This window comes from Opisthocomus hoazin, chromosome 5, assembly GCF_030867145.1.
Source record: "Opisthocomus hoazin isolate bOpiHoa1 chromosome 5, bOpiHoa1.hap1, whole genome shotgun sequence".
NCBI lineage: Eukaryota > Metazoa > Chordata > Aves > Opisthocomiformes > Opisthocomidae > Opisthocomus > Opisthocomus hoazin.
In genome coordinates, this window is record NC_134418.1 from 31,754,447 (window position 1) to 31,777,193 (window position 22,747).

At 40.4% G+C, this 22,747-nt stretch overlaps 1 protein-coding gene across 12 annotated transcripts in view; it reads right to left on the reverse strand.

Annotated features, from left to right (window-relative positions):
- Positions 1-22,747, reverse strand: part of CAMK2D (calcium/calmodulin dependent protein kinase II delta) — a 170,175-nt gene that overhangs the window by 37,566 nt on the left and 109,862 nt on the right. For 6 of the 12 annotated variants that reach the window (XR_012763991.1, XM_075420886.1, XM_075420879.1 and 3 more), the window contains exons 6-12: positions 20,903-20,975; positions 16,068-16,170; positions 8,006-8,089; positions 6,891-6,985; positions 5,472-5,594; positions 4,353-4,436; positions 3,600-3,642 (exon numbers count right to left, since the gene is read on the reverse strand). Coding sequence is in view for 11 of the 12 variants with exons in the window: in XM_075420886.1 (XP_075277001.1) it covers positions 3,600-3,642; positions 4,353-4,436; positions 5,472-5,594; positions 6,891-6,985; positions 8,006-8,089; positions 16,068-16,170; positions 20,903-20,975 (605 nt within the window). In the remaining variant the exon portion in view is untranslated. Of the gene's footprint in view, positions 1-3,599; positions 3,643-4,352; positions 4,437-5,471; positions 5,595-6,890; positions 6,986-8,005; positions 8,090-16,067; positions 16,171-20,902; positions 20,976-21,950; positions 22,024-22,747 lie in introns of all 12 variants that reach the window. The other 6 variants (XM_075420876.1, XM_075420885.1, XM_075420882.1 and 3 more) reach the window with 1 other exon arrangement.

Consider the following 22,747-nt stretch of genomic DNA (forward strand, 5'->3'; position numbering starts at 1 on the left):
TTGTAGAGCCCACTGGTATCTTAATGATGGTATTAATGTGACAGTGACATAAAAGTAACAAGTATCAGATCAATAAGGTATCTAAAGAGCATAGTGAGGTACGATACAATCTATTCCTCCTTACGAAAAGTAAAGTGGGCTTTAATAAAGCGTCTCTGAGCAATGGTTCTTTGGGGATTTCATCAGTCACTTTGCGTGAAAGGTCAGGAAAATTGCAAATAAGAAAGGAAGAACAATCTGCTAGTGCAGTGTTGATTTGGAGCAGTGCTGCCTAGGAGTTAATGACAGGCTTTGCTTCAACTTCTAATGAAGAAAACCTGCTATTTTCTGAATCATGTTGCACACCAATCAAATTCCTTCAAAATGGTGGGGACTGTTGGGCAAAGCTTCAGTTGCCATAACGTTATCCACATGTCAGGCTTTAAATTCCACCACTTACAACTGGCACCAAGCACAGGGCCAAATCATTCCAAGTTACTAAACTTCAAGGGCTAATGTGCAAACAAACACACTGCAGCCCTAAGCCTGAAAACATTTACAGCAGAAATACTTGTTGGGTGAACTACCAAATTCAAATAAACTGTTCACTAAAGTGTTAAATGCTTCATGACACACTGCCAAAGGCTTGAAGAACAACAAATTACAAACATGGCATTTTTTTGTTTTATTGTTGTTTATAACCCAATCTTCCTACCAGAAAACATATCACTGCTTAGGCTGTACAAAAGTGCAGTTCCATATATGGTGTTTTGCTCAGAAGTAGGAAGCTAACAATCCGGTACAATCAAAGGGAGACAGTCCTGAAATGGAGCGCCCATCATTACCACCATCCTTCTCTTTAAAACAACAAAAAAAGACCCCCAAAACAATTGGACCTTGCAAGCCTAAGGTTGCTCAAACTAGCTGAGGATATTGGAGTTATTCAGGATGTGGTTTGAAGTTTGAAGTTAATTTTTGTATCTGTGGTTTATTCTCTGGTTACATTTGTGTTAAGTGCTTATTTAGCTTTTGTTCTGAGTACAGAAAATGTCAGGTCACCTCGGAAACTCCACAGAAATAACTGTTGCCCATTATCATGGTGTTTACATTAAAAAAACTTGAAAATTAAGCCAGGTTAATGTTTATAATTTCACTAATATATCAGCCCTCCAAATGCAGTTTATTAATTATGGACATCAACCAACACTACCATTAAAACTCCCACAAGGCCCATGATTTACAACTAAAATGAACAAAAATAATTCTGCCTGTATTATACAACAGGACCGCTGCCTGTTTTTATTTACAGAAACATGTAAATTAATATTGACAAGCAGTTGTTTTACATGTATTTTTGAGATAGGATACATCCTGTTGCAACATGTGCTTACAGAACTTTATGCAACATGGCCTTAGATTTTACATTACCACAAATGTTGTGGGCACTCCATTAACTTCAGAAACTCATTTAGGGAAAGTGAAGGGGAGGAGTTATTTCTAAAGCCTTAGGCCAAAAAACCCAGAAGTTCATCGCTTTCAAGCCTGCTTTGTACCGTTAGCCCTTACAAAAATACAGGAAAACATAAATTAGTTCTTGTAAGCTGCTGTTCATAGCAAACCAAATCTTTTTGCTAGATTTGAGCATAAAACTTCTGAGTTCTTTTAATGCTTACAAACATTACATGTTATATATAAACAATTAAATGAAAGCCAGTAAAATGAGGGCACCAAAAGCAGTAACTACAAGTATTGTGTTTACGGCATTGCCAGCGTGTCCTTCGAAATGTGCCTAGTATGGATTATTATGCAGTATTGTATATTATATTACATATTCCATACTTCACTGCCTTTGTTGGTTTTGGCTTGGAATGTATTTTTAATAATATTTTGATGCATCTTTCTTTGAGCACAGATACTGCATACAAATCAAATGTTTACAGAATTTGCAGTAGCAAAGCAATTAGCATATTCTAAATTAAGCCCGCAATGAAAGATTTCTTGCAACTACAAGCAATAGCTATAAATGAAACCTAAGGCAGCGCTAACAGGCCAGAAAGCAGACTGAAAAGAAATGGTGTTGTGACAACATGTAGAAATTAAAGTGATTTAGGACAAACAGCAATTTTGATTTAGAAGAGAAAAAAGATGTTCCTTTCACGTGCTGAGGGTCTTACCTCACAAGAAATATACATTCCACATAAAAGGAAAAAAGAAAAAGGAAAATAAAACACTTTTATAACCACATCATTATGGACAAATGACCTTCAAAAGCATGCTTTGCAATGAAATACAATGAATAATCAACTTGAAAAAATAAAATGTCATCAAGGAAAAATGTGGATCATTATGGTGTAAAACAGAGATGATAGGTGAAAAAAATCCAAAACAAAGCCAAAAACCCTGTTTGCTTTTCATGCCGAAATACTATTTTAAAATTACTTCAGCTTTTTTTGGTTGATGAAAGTTGAAACTGACCCTTACACATACAGTGACGGTTATGAAAAGTGATGACAAATAATCTATTTGATATTTAGTAATAATGCATTTTTACAAGATATGCAGCCTACAGCATTCCCAACTTTAAAATCAATTGGCAGATACTGGCAATTCATTAAGCATTAATCCAATGTGATTTACGTAAATGTAGTCTTCTGTTTTTATAGGTGTGTATTAAATATAGGAACTTAACTAAGAAACTGCATTTCAAGTACTATGCAAATTGAACAAGTTGTTCTTGCATTCATGATTATGTAATTTATTTTGGATGATTCAGTGCTTATTATTATTCAAAACATGCCCAAAGCACTATCATGTTTTTGTCCGTAAATTAATTTACATTACACTCCAACAGTTACATCACAGAGAAGGAGGATATGTAAAATCACTGATTTTTAAATTTGGCCTTCTTTTTCACTATTCACTTGAAATCTCAAATGGCAAATGAAAAATTCAGCATAGCATCAAAGTTTTGGCAATACTACTACTGAGGACAACTAATTCTACTAACAGCAAACTTATTTTAGCTTTTGCTATTAAAATTTGTTTAGTACAAAGATCTAAATCTCCAGGCATATCACTATAAAATTATTTCATAAAGAGGAAACATCTCATTATATCAAGCTCGGCATTAGAAGAAAAGAAAAAGAGGACTCCTTTTACTTACTCCTTAGCAAAGCAATAAAGAATGAATGTACTTTTTTTTTTTTAATACAAGATGCAACAGAATCCTAGAGTAAGATTTTAGGCATATAAAAATAAGTTTTTAAATGTTTTTTGGTGATACTCATGCACGTGGAGATATATGGATTATTTTCAAATTTCCTCCACCACAACAGACAAGAAAACACTGTCTGTCTTTTGACAGGTAACACTAAAAAAGCAAAGAGAAGGAACTCGCATTCTACTGAAAAATCAGGCTGTCAACTACAAAAGATTTTATCTGGTCCAAATAGTTTAAATGCTCTTGTTTGCTTCTGCAAAGGAAACAACTTCATACATATCACATTTAGACGCTCCTGAATAACAAAGATCTTTCTGTACTAATAAATCCTAATTAGATCTTAGTCATCACAGACACCAAAACATAAAGACTGTATCAATCTGGAGCTCAATGAACATACCTGAGAAATTTCTGGTAGCCAGCATAGTTGTCAAAATGGCCCCCTGTGTACACATACATTTTCTCAAATTAGCATCACACTTGTGTAAAATTCTGAATGTGAACATGACACAACAAAAAGGAAAACACGTGTAAATTACACCAATTACTAAATTAATCCAGAAAGAATGGATTGTCTGCGCATTACCTATCGTGATGCCATGAGTGCATAAATTGTAATTTAATCTTAATCACACACCTATCAGCAATCCTGATAATCTCCTGAGTAAATAATGCCAAACCATGAGTACTCACAGGCACAGTAATTACCAGCAAAATACACAGCTGAATGCAAAACAGACTTTACTAATGTGCTTAGATTGTTTTTTAGGTAGGAAGAGGAGTTTATTTGTAATGTGCTAATTAGAAAAGTTTGCATCTGCAGTTATCCTGTCTGGTCAGGAGTAAGCAAAAGATAATCTAAAAGAATAACTTTAAAGATTTTCCTTCAACAAAGTATTTTTGATGTGTATAAATGAAGATGATTGTTATTATTTGGAATCCAAAGAAATTATGCTATGTTCTAGTCACTTTTGCGAAAAGCTTAAGATCTTCATGCTTAAAAGATCATAATCTATCTAATAGTTCATTTAAGCATAATATTAAAGAAAAAAAACTGCTTAAGGACCATTTGTTTTACAGATGGAGCACAAGCCAGCATACTTTTACCTTTCCAAGATTAGCTACTCATCCCTGCAGAAGTTTTCACTCTTACCTTTAGTTTTCTTCTTGCATTGAATTTCTTCAAGCAATCTACAGTCTCTTGTCTGTGCATCATAGAGGCAACAGTAGAACGTTGCTAAGAGAAGAAGAAAAGAAACATTTTAACGCACCCAGCCAGACGTCAAGCATTTTACTTACTCTACAACATACATATTACAACCCACATGGTCCAAACCCTAGGCCTTTAATTTCTACCCTGTCTGACTATCCCTATGTGCATATTTCTACACATTGGGGAAATCTCCAAATCACCAAAACCAAAGGTCTCATTTTACTCAGCCTTTCCCATGTGTGAAGTCCTCTTGAAAGAAATAAGGACTAAGAAAACCACAAAATCTGAGAACTTTGGTTACACAGTATAAACACAGGCAAAGTAATATACTGAATTATGATTTTGGAAAATACGTTTTAAAACACAAAAGAAACATTACTTTAGCATTAGTGGTATTAGGTGAGGTACAGCAGCAGGAAATGTTTCAGGGAAAATTCAGCGGTACCTGCATTTTCCCTGTAACTCAATCTGCATCACAATTTTAAAGGCAAGACAATACATCCTACTGGAATGAATAGAGCCAGGAACCAGCTATATGCCTCACTGTGACTTTCAAAGTATCAGTCCAGAGTACCTGCAAAGTCAAATTGCAGAATGTACTGAAAACTGGAAATTAGTCCTGGATCCAGTAACAGATAGGCAGTCTGTGCTACCTGCAAATTGGCTTTTAAAAAGTCCCTTAATTTCCTGCCTTTACATTTCATGCTTATCATAATGGTTATAGGGAAATGAAGATGTAAAACATCATCTTACTGAAAATCACTTTCTTGTACATTTTTTTAATGATGATTTAAAATAATGCTCTGACTTTGGAACATTTGCACCACAAAGTCAAGGCAAAGGAGTTCGTTTCTGCAAAAAATCTTATCCGAGGCTGAGACCTCAATATACAACACTACTGACTGTATCTGTACAATTACAATCTTATGCTCCCATAGTTACACAGCTGCACAAGTAAGGACAAAAATTACCTTCTAAACACCTTCGCTATATACTGAAATAAACCATAAACTGATCTGTCGGCCGAATTAGTCTGTTAAATCTCTGGAAATTACTTACACAGATCCATGGATGCTTTAGTGCTTCTGATGCTGTGATACGTTTTGCTGGATTGATGGTAAGCATTTTATTGATAAGGTCTTTTGCTTCAGGAGTCACTGTATCCCATTCTGGTGAGGGAAACTTAAGAAAAAATACATATGTGTATATTACCTTGTACAATTTCTACACAATTTTACCTAAGGATTTTTATTAATAATATTTCTGTAACATTACTTGCTAACAGAATTTACCAGATTTAAGGGGGAAAAAAGCCTGCCACCATCAGAAAAGTTTGAATTAGCCAGTTTTATAAATAATGGTTTTCTCCTTTACTGTTTTGAGCTTTTATTTATTTGGTTCAGATGCACAGCATTTCTATATTTTCAGTAACATGATGCCGACTAAAATTCATAGCATAAAATAACAATGGCACACAGAGTAACAGGTTCCAGTCATTTGAGAGGCATATGGTCATACAGCACTTAATACAGCCCTAGTTTCTCTTTTAATGAAGATAAAAGTTTTGAATTTGATACTATCTAGGCACAATACGTCACAAGTAGGTACTATGTATGTACAATACAGATGCATAGTTCAGTCTCGGCACTTCCTCATTTCTTGCCCTCTTGGCTGAAATCATAATTCCCCACTGTCACCCTGTTTGTTACTGTATGATTACTTCTTCACTAGGAAGAAGACTTGACAGACTATAAGTTTATTTTCAATAAAAGGCCACAGCATAACGATTCCCTTTTCAGTCATTGCAGTCCAGGACTGGATTCAAATAAGAGCCTGAAAATGATAAGGTTCTCTCTTTTCCTCTTCATCATTCACAACTTACTTACATCTGAGGATCAACGGCCTTCTGTCTGTTTAATGTAATATAAATGAATAATGTTGCAAAATTCATAATGTCACCAAATCATCAGTTCTTACTTACCAACAGTTGTAATGCTTTTTGTTGGAATACACATAGGTAATGAAATTATTCCTTTTGAAAAACTCTATAGCAGCACGTGTTTTGAAAAGTGGGTGACAACAGCATCAAGTTGTATATTTAGGATGCTTAAGACTTCTTAAAAACAATTTAGAATAACTCACCAGTTGAAGTGATAAACCACAGGAAAAATACACGCCTTTGGGAGATCACAGAGGTCTGAAGTGGTTTGTCAGAATAACATAAGCTTGCATGATTTACACAAGGAACAGACAATGAAAACTTGGAGCCATAAGGAAATAAGATTTAAACTAGCATAGGATGTTCCCATCCCAGTAAGTTTCATGTCACTGAAGTGACATTCGCTATATTGAGTGGCTCATAAAGATAACCAATACAAAAAAAATTAGAAAATAATTCTGATTTCACTTTTCACTCTAGAAAACTCCTATCTAGAGGTACAATTACAAATAATTGAATATACAGAGTAAGGTACATACATCATAAGCACCAGCCTTGATCTGCTGGTAAAGCCGGTGCTGATCTTCGTCCCAGAAAGGAGGATAACCCACCAGGAGGATATACAGAATGACACCTGCAGAAAATTCACAGTAGTATTAAGCAATTTCAAGAAACAAACCCCAGAAATTCATTTTGCACCTGTCAACCATGTAAAAGAAATGGCTCAGCAGTATTATCCCAGCTACTGAAAAATATTGCCTACTCATACTGGAGAAAATAGTAAATGTCGGGTTCACAAGATAACCTCCCATGCAGACTGCGGGCAATAATGAGTATCCAACAAAACATCAGATCAGGAACACTGAACATGTCTAGCTAGCCAGATAAATAATGTTCATTGATCACGGATGTTCTAGGAAAATGCATTTTTTACCTCTGTTTTTATCATGGCTTGTACTGGTGTCTGTAAGATTGTGTTTTATGTAATCTCATGCAAAGAAAATTTGGGCACCTCAATTCATCTGTATAAATATGTGGTCAATATGAAATTAAAAAGTCCATCTGCTAGTCTTACAGAGATGATTCACTATAACTAAAGTGCTTTCATAAATATAACCAAGTAAGTTTGCGTAGAAGTAAAATAAGGAAAACACCAATTGTTTTCAGCTAGGCAGCTGCCGCTTGCCAGTACCTGAACTACACTGTTTCAAGAACTGGATGATGAAGTAATTGCTCTCTGCTCCAATCCACACAACATTCAGTTTCACAGTTTAAAACTGCAGTTCTAGTACATTGGTCAGATGAGGTTTTAGGCTGCTCATGAACCAAAACTAAGGCCCAGCTCACAGTATGAATTGCTATGTTTTCTAACTAATTAGGCATCAGGCACCTGCAGCTTTTTTTTTAATATTTTGTGAAAGTGTGTTGTATAGACATGTCCCAGAATGCCATGATAACATATCTTCACAAATGACAATGATAATAATAAGCTAGTAGAATTACAAAAGATCCAGTGAGCTCTTCTAAAAATTAATATTCAATTTTACTAAATACATATTATCTGATGAAGAATATAATGTATTCTGGATATCACCTCTCTCCCTCAAAATACTTTACGGTGGACTGAACACCATCTTTCAGAATAATTTCTTACCACATGCCCACATATCCACAGGTTTTCCATAAGGATCTTTTCGTAACACCTCTGGAGAAAGGTATCCTGGAGTACCAGCAAAGCCTGTCAAAAGGCAAGGCGAGTATTCTCAAAAGTTGCACATGCTCTGCACAAATCAAATGATTCTCATCTCAGCCCACAAGACTCAGGATATTATTTCCCAAGCCATCGACCACTAACCACTTCCTTTTGAACTTTTTGTGGCAAATCACCTAGAGGTAACAATAATGGGAAAACTTATGCAGACTCGGCACATCCCTTTCTGCCACCACACCTGGTAGAGTCGAGAAGACAGCAAAAAGCCAGCTGGTTACCCACCTACACTAGCACTTCAGATTCACCAGTAGTGTCAAGACCTGGTGACAATGCAGCAGTGGAGGGTTTCTGGAAAGATTACAAGCTAGCTGATGGAATTTCTCTCTTGATTTCTGCATTACTGTAAGTCGTAGCGAGACATCCAGCAGTGAGGTGCGAACACATTTGGCTCAGGGTCAAGGTCAAGAAAGTTGGCAGAGGAGGAGTGTGAGAAACATTATCTGAGTGATCCCCTTGGAGATACCAACTGAAAGAAAATTCACACCACGCATGCCAAAGACTGTTACTGTTTTGTTTTTTTTTTTAATCATTAGCCTGATGTGGCCTATTTTAAAACAGCCCCAAACTATAAAAATTAAGACCATAAAAACATGACTTGCATGGGATTTCTGGTGAGTCCATCAGCTGTCAGCTGTGGTGCTACTTTTGGCTGGGACAGAGTTAATTTTCTTCCTATTAGCTAATATGATGAGGCTATGTTTTGGATTTGTGCTGAAAACAGTGTTGATAGCACTGAGATGTTTTAACTATTGCTGAGAAATGCTTGCACGGAGTCAAGGCCTATTCTGCTACTTGCACCACCCCACCACATCCCATGTAGGAATTCCTACATGGGAAGTAGTGCATGAATTCCTTGTTTTCCTTTACTTGCACACGCAGCTTTTGCTTTACCTATTAAACCGTCTTTATCTCAACTCATGGGTTTACTCAATTTTACTCCTCTGATTCTCTCCCCCGTCCGACCAGGGGGGATGAGTGAGCAAGTGGCTGTCCAGTGCTGAGCTGCTGGCTGGGGTTAACTCATGACAGCTGTGAAGACTATGATCACACACAGAGTACTTCCACTGACATTCATGGGGAACTAATTAACAGCACAGAGGGGCAGCTAAGGTGCAATATCGTAACTGTAAGTTGCCCTTAAAGATCCCTATTCAGTCTTACAGGAGGGTGGATTTCTGAGCAAACAACATGTAGGGCTAGATTTAAGTAAAGCTTATGTATGGAGAGATCTCTCATTCAGAAGAAAAAAAGAAAGTAAAAACACTGTTCAAATTTCTTCACACAAGTTAAGTGGAAACTCCATTCAGCCAATGCCAGATGGCGGCAAAGTAAATGCTCAGAGATGTTCAGGATTAGCTTTCGCACAAGCACAACGGGCTATGGCTCAGTATGAAGACCACCGACTTAGGACTCAAGCCTTCTTACAGCCTTTGCTGTTTGTATTTCAGCTACTTCTAATGTGATCTTTCCACTGCAAAACTAATTTCCGTGAAGTCATTCCACTTCTGGAAACCTCCTTACAAATGTTCACAAGCAGCACCTCTGAAGTAAGCTAGCCTTTAAAATTTCTATGTTCTTCATCCTTTATTCATTACCAGCAGTGCTGCCTTCTCTTAGGAGAAATGCAAAATGTAGATATAAATGTAGACTTTTCTTAGGACAGTGTAAATGATAAAAACTTAATGACCAATAACATTCTGTACCACTTCAGTTAGCACGTCTGTTCTTTCAAGCATCTTTGGCTAAAATAAATGCTTGGGAATTCTTGAAAGGTGAGAATTTGGTGGCTTTCATGAAGGACCACATATCATTTCTGAAACACCACACTGGATTCCACAAAACTTATAGGAGATGGTGATAATGTATAAAGTGTATAGCTACAGAAAAAGGCGGCCTTTGCCCTGAAGCTGGCAATCATTTTAGAGTGGGAGGAGGAAATGAAGGAACACATTCTGTATATTCTACTGAGAACACAGCTAAAATATTTTCATGAAAAATAAGCCTGTTTTTTGCAGTCTCCTGATATGAGCTATGAATTGTTAAAGAGTACTATCATACAGGAAACACATCTTCAGTTCCTTTGAGAAGCTCAAAAATATACGTTCTAAGTAGCTTTAAATAGAGTGGTGTTTTGTATTTCTTCTCAGCTGTAGTGCTCTACATTCATACTTTTGTTCCTTTTAAAGGGGAAGTAAAGTTGCCTCGACTTTCAAACTCACCATAGGTCCATAAACATTACTAAGCATCACTTGAAAATAAACTTTAAAGCTAGTACTTAGCTAATTTTATCTCTTGATGATGATACAGAAAGGGTCTAAACAGACATGATTGGTATGGTTTCAGTACATATTCTGAAGTTGTTTCAAGCAGCAAACATAGAAGAGTGCACAGTCATGATTTCAGTGAAAAAGAAAAAACATATTGAAATTGGTAACTGTTATTTATCAGGTAATTCTGTAATTGCTCAGAGGGATCCCAACACGAGTGTGTACTTTTCAGAAAACTATTGCTGATAGCAGTAATTACTTTAGCTCAAACAACTTGCAAAGCTGGGAACTGTGACTGTACAGTGTCTAGAAAAGACTGCATCACCTTGTACTGCTATCATCGCATGATTTAAATAAGCATGCAGAGGCCCAAGACAAATGCCATGCTTTGTCAAGTTCAGTGGTGGATGGGTACATGAGATGGCATGTTACTCACCCTAAATAGCTTACAGTCTCAAAACCCTCTTACACAAAGATTACATATATACTTAACTTCATAAATAGTGAGCATGCCTCTTGAGTCAAACCTGGATTGAAGGTTAATTATAATCCCACAACATAAACTTAATTGAATGCAGAGAAATGCATCTTAAACACACAGCTAAGATCTGCCCTACACCTTCATCACCCCCCTACTAGACTTCTGGCCTCTCAGCACTACTCATGCAAGGATTCCAAAATAAAATGGTAAAACAAACCAGGTTAGTTGAAACAGTGCAAGCTGTGTATCTTTGCTAACATACCTCCCTTTCACTTAACAATAAAAATTCAAATGAGCAGTCTGGTGAGAAGATACGGAGAAGATGGCAGCAAAGTGCAAGTGCAAGCAGCTGAGAGTAACTACAGGGCAGCAGCCTCGTCCCGCACAGCTGGATCCAAAAGACTAACTGTACACAACCTAAATTTAATGGAACTAGCAAACTAATTCAGTGAAGCTACTCAAATGACTTAAGTGGTGCATATTTTAGTCCTAGTTGGAAGGCTGGACTTAATTTAAGCTGCAATGCAACTATAACTAAATGCAGCTACCAGTGAATTAACTGCAGTCCTTTGACTGACTTCAGCAAGGAGTCACCTGCCTGGGTGAGGCAGCGGAGCCCGCCTGACACCTTCCCGGTACGTTAAACACCTGCTAGCAGGCTGCAGTGTTTCAACTAAACCCTGTAACATTTTCTGCAAACAGGCAAGGAACAGGTTTGTTTCGCAAACATGCAAACCAGGAAAGTGTTTTCACACCGAGCTCCAGCCAGTTTCCTGCTGAGGTATAGTCACAGCTTAAGCAAAAAAATGACCACAATAGAAGACCACACCCCCCAGAAAAAAAGAAAAAAAAAAAGAAAACCATATTGATGCAGAGCTATAATTAGAATCAGAGCACACCATGAGTCACTAAGTGCTGCAGAATCCAGTGGAAAGCAGAAAGATCTTTTGGAAAGAAGTGAGAGAAAGTTCAAAACGTCGAGCACATCAGAGTTCATGTTCTGCCCTGTCAAAGCAGGCGTAAGAAGGCAGGCGTTCAGACCAATACTGAAAGGTTTTGCAGACAAAATTACAGAAAAGGCACAGACCCCCCCAGTCTTACTGAATGCCACAAGTTAAAAAAAAAAAAGAGCCACATTAGACCACTTTCTTTCTACTACCTTGCTGCCATCTTACATCTTCCTTACACATATATTTTGAAGACATTCCATTCAATCGCCTTTCTACCAAGTTCAGCATGGCAGTCCTCAGGACGCTACGAGTCTAAACCAAGCACTTCACACGAACCAAATGACCAAAAAATGAAGTGCAAGTTTTTAAGGGGAACTGCAAGCTTCTGTGCACCATCTGCATCCATGCAGATGTATTATCTAGAGGAAATATCACTGAAGTCAAGTTCAGTCTGCTGATTCTTCCTTGAGATGCTTCCTGTTTACCTCATGTTTTTGTCTTTATAACAAATCACTTGTGTTTTGTCTTGTTTCTGTTCCACTCCTTTTGTAGTGGTCTATTTGTTAATGTGCAAGAGCAATCTCCTCTGTCTTTTGTGGATTACTGAAATCCATTTATATAAAGGCTGGGATTTAAAACAACAGACTAGCTTATAAAGTTACCAACATATGTCCATCGGTACTGCCTGTGCATCCACATCTAGTTAAATCCTAGATTTCAAACACTCAATCTCTCAACCCACTGCCTGCACAAAATCCTTTGTGCTTTCATTCTCAGCTTTGACAGCAAGCTCACAATTACTTTGTTTAATTTTAAACTGCACTATCTAGCTGCTGTAAGGGAGAATAGGTAGCTGCCATAAATATTTTATCCTGTATTTTTTCCTCCTGGGATTTACAAGAAATTTTGTCCTGTGCTTCACATCTGTTCCAAGAGGTTGGTATGTGAGACAGATGCATCACGTTTGTACATGTCCTGTTATTTAAAATGACCAGTATTAAATTTTTTTCACCATTTTCCTTTGGGCATCTGTTAACTGTAACGAACAATCTGCAATTAACCTTTTCTTAAAAAAAAGATGAATACTTCAGTGGAACTGGAGAGAAGTGCATCATAATTAATTCACTGCCCCCTATCCTCTTCTTGTAACCTGAAGCAGAGAACTGAAGGCAATCTGGACGCCCACAAATCCATGGGCCCCGATGGAATGCACCCACGAGTGCTGAGCGAGCTGGCGGATGTCGTTGCTGAGTCACTCCCCATCATCTTTGAGAGGTCCTGGAGGACAGGAGAGGTGCCCGAGGACTGGAGAATGGCCAATGTCACTCCAATTTTCAAAAAGGGCAAGAAGGAGGACACAGAGAACTACAGGCCGGTCAGCCTCACCTCCATCCCGGGAAAGGTGATGGAGCAGCTCATTCTCGAGGTCATCAACAAGCAAGTAGAGGAAAAGAAGGTTATCAGGAGTAGTCAGCATGGATTCACCAAGGGGAAATTATGCCTGACCAATCTGATAGCTTTCTACGATGGTGTGACTGGCTGGGTAGAGGAAGGGGAGAGCAGTGGATGCTGTCTACCTAGACTTCAGCACGGCTTTTGACACTGTCTCCCATTACATCCTCCTAGGGAAGCTCAGGAAGTGAGGGCTGGATGAGTGGTCGGTGAGGTGGATTGAGAACTGACTGAATGGCAGAGCTCAGAGGGCTGTCATCAGCGGCGCTGAGTCTAGTTGGAGGCTGGTAACTAGTGGTGTCCCTCAGGGGTCAGTACTGGGCCCAGTCTTGTTTAACTTCTTCATCAATGACCTGGATGAAGAGTTAGAGGGTACCCTCAGCAAGTTTGCTGATGACACAGAACTGGGAGGAGTGGTGGATACACCAGAAGGCTGTGCTGCCATTCAGCGTGACCTGGACAGGCTGGAAAGTTGGGCAGAGAGGAACCTGATGAGGTTCAACAAGGGCAAGTGCAGAGTCCTGCACCTGGGGAGGAACAACCCCATGCACCAGTAGAGGCTCAGGGCGGACCTGCTGCAGAGCAGCTCTGTGGAGAGGGACCTGGGTGTCCTGGTGGACAACAGGTTGACCATGAGCCAGCAGTATGCCCTGACTGCCAAGAAGGTCAATGGCATCCTGGGGTGCATTAGGAGGAGTGTGGCCAGCAGGTCAAGGGAGGTTCTCCTTCCCCTCTACTCTGCCCTAGTGAGTCCCCATCTGGAGTACTCTGTCCAGTTCTGGGCTCCCCAATTCAAGAAAGATGAGGAGCTACTGGAGAGTCCAGCAGAGGGCTACGAGGATGGTGAGGGGACTGGAGCATCTCCCCTACGGGGAGAGGCTGAGGGAGCTGGGCTTGTTCAGCCTGAAGAAGAGAAGGCTGCGAGGGGACCTAATAAATGTTTATAAATATCTTAAGGGTGGGTGTCAGGAGGATGGGGCGAAACTCTTTTCAGTGGTGCCCAGCGACAGGACAAGGGGCAATGGGCACAAACTGAAGCATAAGAAGTTCCGTCTGAACATGAGGAAGAACTTCTTCACTCTGAGGGTGACGGAGCACTGGAACAGGCTGCCCAGGAAGGTTGTGGAGTCTCCTTCTCTGGAGATATTCAAGACCCGCCTGGACAAGGTCCTCTGCAGCCTGCCGTCGGAGACCCTGCTTTGGCAGGGGGGTTGGAGTAGATGACCCACAGAGGTCCCTTCCAACCCCGAACATTCTGTGATTCTGTGATTCTGTATAGGACATGTAAGATCCATTCCAGGTATTGATTCTGGAGACCTGCTTTACACCTTCAATTGCCACCTCCAGGAGGGCAGGCACCCTCATTCTCCATTTCACAAGCAGGTCTGAAGCACAGAACGTGTTCTCTTCTGGCAGTCACATGCACACACAGACTTTGCTTCCACATTCCCACACATCTTTGTCACCTTCACCATCAAGCAAGTGTACTCTCGATCCCTTCAAGATGAAGGTAATGTGTTTTAAAGAAAATCACTAATGTGTCTGCGAAACCCCAGTCCCAGCTTCAGAAGATGTTTGTAAACTGTGGATAGACAACCCTTTCCAGACTGCTGTGCAACATTCACGATGATTTTAACCACCCTCTACCTTTCTGGATTTATGCTCTCCATCATCTAATATGGGAGTTGCTTATATATTAATGATTGTACACTTTTAATAAGCCAGTTTATTTTGACCTCAGTGGGACAAAGAACAGTTTTATGAACAGTTTTACTTGCTGGTGTCAAGGGGCAGTCACCTCTAGGACAGCAATATAAAGAGCTGGGACTGTACTGTCACACCCATATCTGCATGTGGATGACTGCCTACAGCTTCAGATACTCAAACCCCATTTTATTTTCTTCATTTAAGTCACATTCCAAAGTGCTTCAGAATAAAATGTTCTGGTATTTTCAGTTGACAGACAACTGTTCAGACAAAATGTTTTGATGACGGGGCAGGTACACTCAGCAGTATTAACCTACAGCCTTATTCCTCAGTCACCCCAGAACCTGACTGGAAACCACCCACCTCCCTCCCAGGCTCTACCCCCGTATTTCCTTCCTGTATCTACACAGGAGAAAGTGGGGCAGAAAGGGCTTGTGTGCACCCAAGCCAAACTTGCAGGCCAACAAAAGTTAGGATAAGCCAGGAATCAGGAAACAAGTTTCAAGGTCAAGAAATGTCAATGGCACTTAGACTACATGCATAAGGGACATTTGCAAAGTTCTATTTACTAGAAGTGTAAATTTAAAACCCCCCTCCCCTCCATTCTACCCCACATCAGTACTGCTGTGCTGGCAAAATCCCAGTACGAACACAGTTGTATCAACAGAAGAGATTTGAGATATTTTATGTCATTTGGTAAGGTGATGTACCTTTGCTACTGAAGCGAAGGCTATGAGGCAGAGCTCAGATTTGGAAATGTAGCTACAGGTCACTTTTGAAGTGTTGGGGGATTTTTGTTTGCTCTTTTTTCTCTTTTTTTTTTTTTTTTCTTTTTTAAACAAATAAGGACTGCTGCCAAGCTCTGTTTAATTCGGTAAGAATTACAGATAACATTCTTCCTGGAGAAAAAGGTCTGGAGTGCAGTCAGCTGTAGAGATGTAGCTATGAACAAAATACCCCTTTTAAAGCTACATATCAAGTAGTCACACAGCTACGTGTTTTACACTAGGGTGAGAGCTGGGTGCTTTAGGGAGGCTTAATGGCTAGGCTGAATAAATGGTGAGAAAAATAAAAAAATATTTGCTTACCAAACCAAGCCTGTTGTTCTCCTTGGACTTCTATAGCCAATCCAAAGTCCGCCAGTTTTACTGCTGCCCCCTTGGATTTGCTAGCTAAAAGTAAGTTCTCAGGCTTTATTCAGAAAGAGAAAAAAATTGACATGAAAAGATAAGTAAATACAGTTCAGACAAGTTTTTAACTTTTTTTTTTTTTTTTTTAGTTACGGTAGTCTGGAAAAGAGCAAGTACTTAGAGAAGTGAAAAAGCAAAAAAACCCCATGCATTTTCTCCATGAAATTGCAAAACCTGCACTTTCCATTCCTACTTGGAAAGAACCACCAGGCCTGTAAACAGCCTTCACAATCCCTGACAGCAAAACTAAGGACAGCGTGCACATCGACTAGAGCAGAAGGTTGGCCAGAACGGTCTTGTGGAACCGCAACACCTGTTTGCATGATATGACAATTCAGAGATGCCCAAGAGCTCAGTACCGGAAAAATGCCGCAGAAAACCTCCAAAAGACATGTATTCTTTGATTACTAGTCTAACCTATGCAGTTTGCAGGATTAGGCATCTATAACTGTCAAACATAAATACGTTTTGCATGACAACTTAACAATAACAGACATCTTATTATATTTGTATTTAGAGGGCGGGTGTATTTACATTGCAAATCCTTCAGTAAAACCAGCACGCCCACATTTGTGCTTGCAGAGAAACTATTGCAAATAACAACGTAAGTTTGCAAAAGTTCCCACTTTGCTTTTTTTTTAGGGTATGCTGGTCACATCTGAAATCAAATGCTACAGTATACTTACACAATTAAAAGTAAAGGATTTGAACACAACAGTGGTCTTCATTCTACTGTTCATCATGTATCCTTTTAACTCCGTTTAGCAAACACATCAAATGCAAATTGTCCAAAGCGAACTTAACTTTTTCTTAAAAATAAATCTTAAAAAATACTGTAGAATTCAACAGATTATTTCAGAGAACTGTGACCTGTATAGTATTTTCTTGCAATTTCTTTCTAAATTTCACATTTTTAAAAAAGGTTTTGTTCTACATTTACATGATAACAAAACCTCACTTTCATGCGTATTGCTAGGTCTCTTTCAGAAGCAATTTCTGCAATGATTTATCACAAGGGAATTCACTATATCCAGTCTGGCACTGGGGACCCAATCCTGCAAACTCCTAAATGCGTATTTCATTTTGAACCCAGCAGCAGTCATGTAGGTTCCCAAGGGACTACTTATGTGATTACAGTTAATCCCATGCAGGTACTGAGCTTGGAAACAATCAAGATCATAAGCTTCTTTTGGCAAAGGCTATCTTTAATACATCTGCCAAGTATCCAGCAAAATATGCTTGAGCCTAATTAAGGCCTCAGCCACAGTGATACTTCTATTAATTAACAACTTAACTGGCCCTGACAAACTCATCTAAATGTGTCTTCTTCCCTCTCACCAAACTCTAAAGGAACACTTTTTTCAGCAATTTACAAACACCATTCTCTCACTCTTCCCTTGTTGCTATGTCATAGAAAAGACAGTATTAAAAACATTTTGTGAATAATTCATGAATCTTCTATTTCCACATTTAAAAAAATTGAGATTAAGGTCTCTCAGAATAAAATATAATCTTTATATTCACTTAAATTGTCAGTAACCAATTCAACTACATTGTATCAAACACTGACTGAATGGCTAAGGACTCCTCTCTAGGTTCATCAACACCAATTTAAGCAATGTCACGCTGCTTATCATTTAACTACACTAATTGCAACACAGAGTCACATAGTTCTTAAAGGTTTCCTACCAGAGTGAGAGAAGTTTACAGCAATTACTTCCTGGAATGCACTTCTTAGATAAACCTCTTAAAGCAATGGGTGATCCTATTTGGTTGTGACCTTCAGCAAGCCAAAAGCAGTGAAATGCCTCACCCTCTGGGTTGAAACACAACCACTAACCTACCAAGCGCATACCACTCCACAAGTCGTGATCTTGTTCAAAATAGTAGTTTCGTGTTTTCTGCTGCTGGAGGTTTTTTTGGTCCCCGTCCCCCCCCTGAGATTTTTATTTCTTAATTCCATTATGTGTCTTTACTCTGCCAATCAAAGTGCTCTACAGAAATAACACTGTCATAGGTGAGTACGTTTCAGGAGAAGCTGAAGCAGGCTTCCCGATTTACTCCTGTGCCAAAGACAACCGCCTTTAGGGCAATGTTGTGTGGGACTATGCGATTCAACAACTTGCAGCTGTCACTTCAGGATGACGACAGGCATACTAGGTAATTATGATGCATTAACTTAGAATGACTGCAATTACTTGGAAAACATTAACAGCCCGGTGTGGGCCACTCAGGACTGGTACTTTGGATTTAATCGTGTCACCTTGTGTTACCAGCAGACTGGCTCCAGTCAAGCATATAGAATGGCAGCATTAACTACTAAAATTACTTACATATAAATTAACATGATTTACGCCTTATTTTTCCAAAAGTTTTTAATTCCTAGAGATCAAATACCTATGCCTCTGTGTAGTTTTCCTTGAATATAAACAGAGCATCTGCTTTTTGGGAGAAATGCAAGAGGGTCATAATCACAGAGTTTCACAAAAGCAGCAACATTGCTGACTGCCAAGAACTGGAATTCCTACATAGAAGTGCACTTTTACCATCTGTTAAAGACAGACTGCCATTAACAGGTTAATTTTTTCTGAATCTAGGATCCACCACCATTCTGACTTACACCAAGGATTACGAACAGAGCAGCAACAAGCACTTCTGCAGGTCGTAAGAGGCTGCAAAAGCTCCATTCTGTTTGCTACTAAACTAAGCTAAAAGGAAAGTTAAATAAAATGAGATTGTCCAAAATATCCTCTTCTTGTCACCCTTCACCACCCCCAAACACACCGCCAAATTGTGGTCTGACTTATGGGAAAAAAATCCATCAAGTTTTGCAGTTTCAGGATTGATGCCAGGCCATAACCATCTTCTACATATCTTGTAGTTCTGGTCTTGGGCCTTGGCATCTTCTTTTTGGTACATAGAGTTCTGCTGGGATTTCACCACAGTCTTCCATTTCACTCTCTGTTTTCTTTTTCTTTTGCCACAAAGTAGTAACTGAAGAAGGATGGTTTTCTACTTCCTGAAGTTACTTCCTGAAGTACTACAGCTTGGCAGAAACATTTTTTCTCACACTGTTTTTTCCAATTCATCTTGGATTTGCCAGAGGAAGAAATCCACACGTGGTCTGGAGCAGGGAACAGCTGGATTTAATGCATTTCCAGAGAAAAAGTTATTTTGCGTGAATGCATGAAAGGTACCAGAAAGCATTCCTTGTTCTGTCAGTCTGCATGGCTACAATCCTTCTTTTCAATTCCTTTTCATGCTACAAGCACAGTACTGCACGTACAGTGAGGACAGGAATCACTGGAGCAGCTGGACAAATTTGACATCCTTTCATTTAAATTTGTTCCATATTATCCAACTGCCACGCAAGATTTATGGATTGGATAGAGCCATGTCAGTCTCCTGTTGTACAACCGTGGTGCAGGAAAACCCAGAAATGCAAAATGGATAGAGAATTTTGTGTGCTTGTCTTTGAAATCCATCATGCTCTCTCAGCTTTCAGAGCGTAACCTCTTATGTTCCTACAGGACAACGGAGACTTTATAAATTCAGACAACGACTGTAACAGTTGTTTATTTGGGACTGAAGAATGGCAAGAAAGATGACGGCATTCTGATTCCAACGTTATTACTAATGATAACCACTAGAAAACTCCTATCCTGGGAGGAAATTTCTGCTCCCCATAACTCATTCAGAAAGGAAAATAAGAGACAAAAAAGCTGGGCCAGTAGGAATTAGTGTGTTTCACTGCCTTAGCCCACATGCCATTTTCTCCCTGTCTTTGTAAAGAATCTGGTATTTCACACAGCACACTTCCATTCGATTTCAAAATAAACAATCTTCTTTTACTTGAGGATATTGAAGCCCAAGTGCCCAAATTAAGTCCTCTCCCTTATCCACAGGGCTAGTTTCCTGCCAGCTTTGAGACAGACTTGTCTCCCTCTGAGCTTCCCAGTAACAGAAAATTATCTTTACTTGCTTCTCTCCATGCCAACATGCTTTAAATGCAGAGAGCATTTCTGCAGCAGACGTCTCCAGCCATTTGGGTATGTATACGGTTAAGAAAAAGGTAACGCTCTCCTCAGCACAGGGATTTTTCTTTCTGAAGCTCCTATCCCAATGCTACCATTTGTCTGGAAGGAACTCCACACCCCAGGTGACCACGACGAGGGCCCCATAGAAATCCCCGCTTCCTAAAGACGTCCTGCGGCCCAACCATCATCTGGAGGAGAGAGCGGTCTCTCTGCGCCAGTGATCTCCCAGCAGCCCGCCCTCCGTCACCAAAACACGTGGGGTGAGAACCTTAGCACGCCAAGTTACGCTGATGAGACAGAAAGTTCTCCCCACAGCCCACCCCGAAAGCCCTGGCTGACAGAGAGGAGGATGAATGCACCAAACGCTCGACAGGCCGGTGCCGTCCTCCCCAGTACTGGCACGGGGTGCCAGCAGGCCGTGGCGCCTGCCCTCGCAGCCCAGATCCGGACAGCTAGGCGCGGGCAGGCCTCTAGCAGTTTCTCTTCAGCGAACGCTCGCCATTCGGTTTCGTGAGCAGGCGAAATAAAAAAAAAAACAAAAAAACAAAAAAGCAAAAGAAGAAGAAAAATAAAAAAAAAAAAGGGCAAGCGTTTCCCCGCTGCCAGCGCCGGGGGGGCTGCGTCCCGCTGGGCTGCGCCGCTCCCCTCCTCAGCGGGGGCGGGCGGGGCGTGGCGGGGCGTGGAGGCAGCACTCACCTTGAGGTCGCGATGGACCACGCCCATCTGATGGCAGTGCAGCACAGCCTCCAGGATCTGCTGGATGCAATGACTGCATGCAAACACCGGGGGCGCGCGTTAGTTCCCAGCGCGGCGCACGCATGCGCGCCGAGGCGGGGGGAAGGGGGGGGGGGGGGGGAGCGGCAGGCGGCGGGAAGCGGGCGGGTGCCGCGCTCCCCGCCCCGCCCCGCCCCGCCCGGCTCAGAGCGCGACGGCCTCAGGCAGGGACCCCGCACGGCGGCGGGGGCAAAGGGCCAGCCTCGGGTCGTCTGCTTCTACTTTGTTTATTTACTTTTTTGCTTTAATTTAGGTGTGTTGTTTTTAACGATAATTTTTAAAGGAAAATCGTCGAGAAAGCGTACGAATTTCGCCAGTAACTCATCGATGAGGCCGTATGAAATATCTGGCACCCTCTGTGGTTTCTTGTTCCTTTCCTCGCTGAGAGCTGTCTCAGAGGCATCAGAAACTGCAGCAGCCACTGAGGGAACAAAAAACACCCCCGCATCCCCCGCTCCACGCGAGGCGTTTCAGGTAAATGATTAACTTCTGGCGGTCCAATTTAGCCGGCGATTAGAGTCACTTGCCTGAGGGCTCGTCACACTCTGACGCAGCAGCGTGCGAGCGGCTGTGCGACCCGGGGGGTCTCGGGACAGACGTGGCGGTTAGATGCACAAGCTGACAAGACAACCACAGCCAACGTTCACCTCCGCGGGCGCACACAGCAGTGATACACGGACAGCCGCCACGGGACACACCAGACACGCTCGACAGCATGGGGCGAATCCAGCGCCCTTGGAAGGAGACAGCGCTTTTGGCAACCATTCCCCCTTTCGCCATGATGTCTATTAGGCCTGTAGACTTGCAAACTGGAAAGAGGCATCATGCATTATTTGTTCGGCTAAGTTGTTTTGAGGGTGAGTAGGATAGGCAAGGGAACATCGCAGACAACCCACCCTCTGCCCTTACCCAGCGGAAAAAAAAACACCCCAAAACTCTTATATCCAATTGATGGGCACCAGATACTGACCTTCAGGTCTCTGTGAACTATGCCATTTAGATGACAATGATTAACACTTTCTAGAATCTGCTGTATACAATGACTGCAAAGATACAAGGGCAGAATGGAAGGGAGAACATTTTAAAGGCACATAATCACATTAAATACAAAATAAAATAGAACTTAAAAATAATATAAAGAACAAAAACAATTTTACACCTCCTGACAAGTCTTGATTGCACACTGAACTGGAACAAAACAATGTTGAATAGAGAGATATTTCCAGCTCTAACATATCCAAAAAACAAAGCGAAAAAAAAAGCAACCAACCCAAAAACAAACCAAAAAAGACATTTAACATGGAACATATGACACCTGTAAGACAGAATCATTAGACTGTATTTTCATTCAGCAGTACAGAAACTTTTTCCACTGCTGTAGAAAAAATAAAGTGGAGGCAATAAAACGATTAGTGATGTGTTTTGGTTTTTTTTAAATTTTTCCAGTGAAGTTAACATTACAAGAAGTGCGGAAACAAGAAAATGTTCAGAAACGAAATGATACACAGAAAACAAATGACACAAAAAAAAAGTCAAAAACTAAGGAAAAGCAAAACATTTCTCATTTTGAATCTAATGGTTTCTTAAAAACTGTTAGTAGAATAAAGCCAAGTCATTCAAAAAGGTGGCATGCGTTTCCATTTAAAATATCATCAAGGACTAGGTTAGTTAGGAATCAGTAATGAAACTAAGTCCACATTAAAAATGTAGACAAATGGTTTATTTTGGTGCTGCGATTTAATTAGCACCTATTTTTCCATGCCCAGG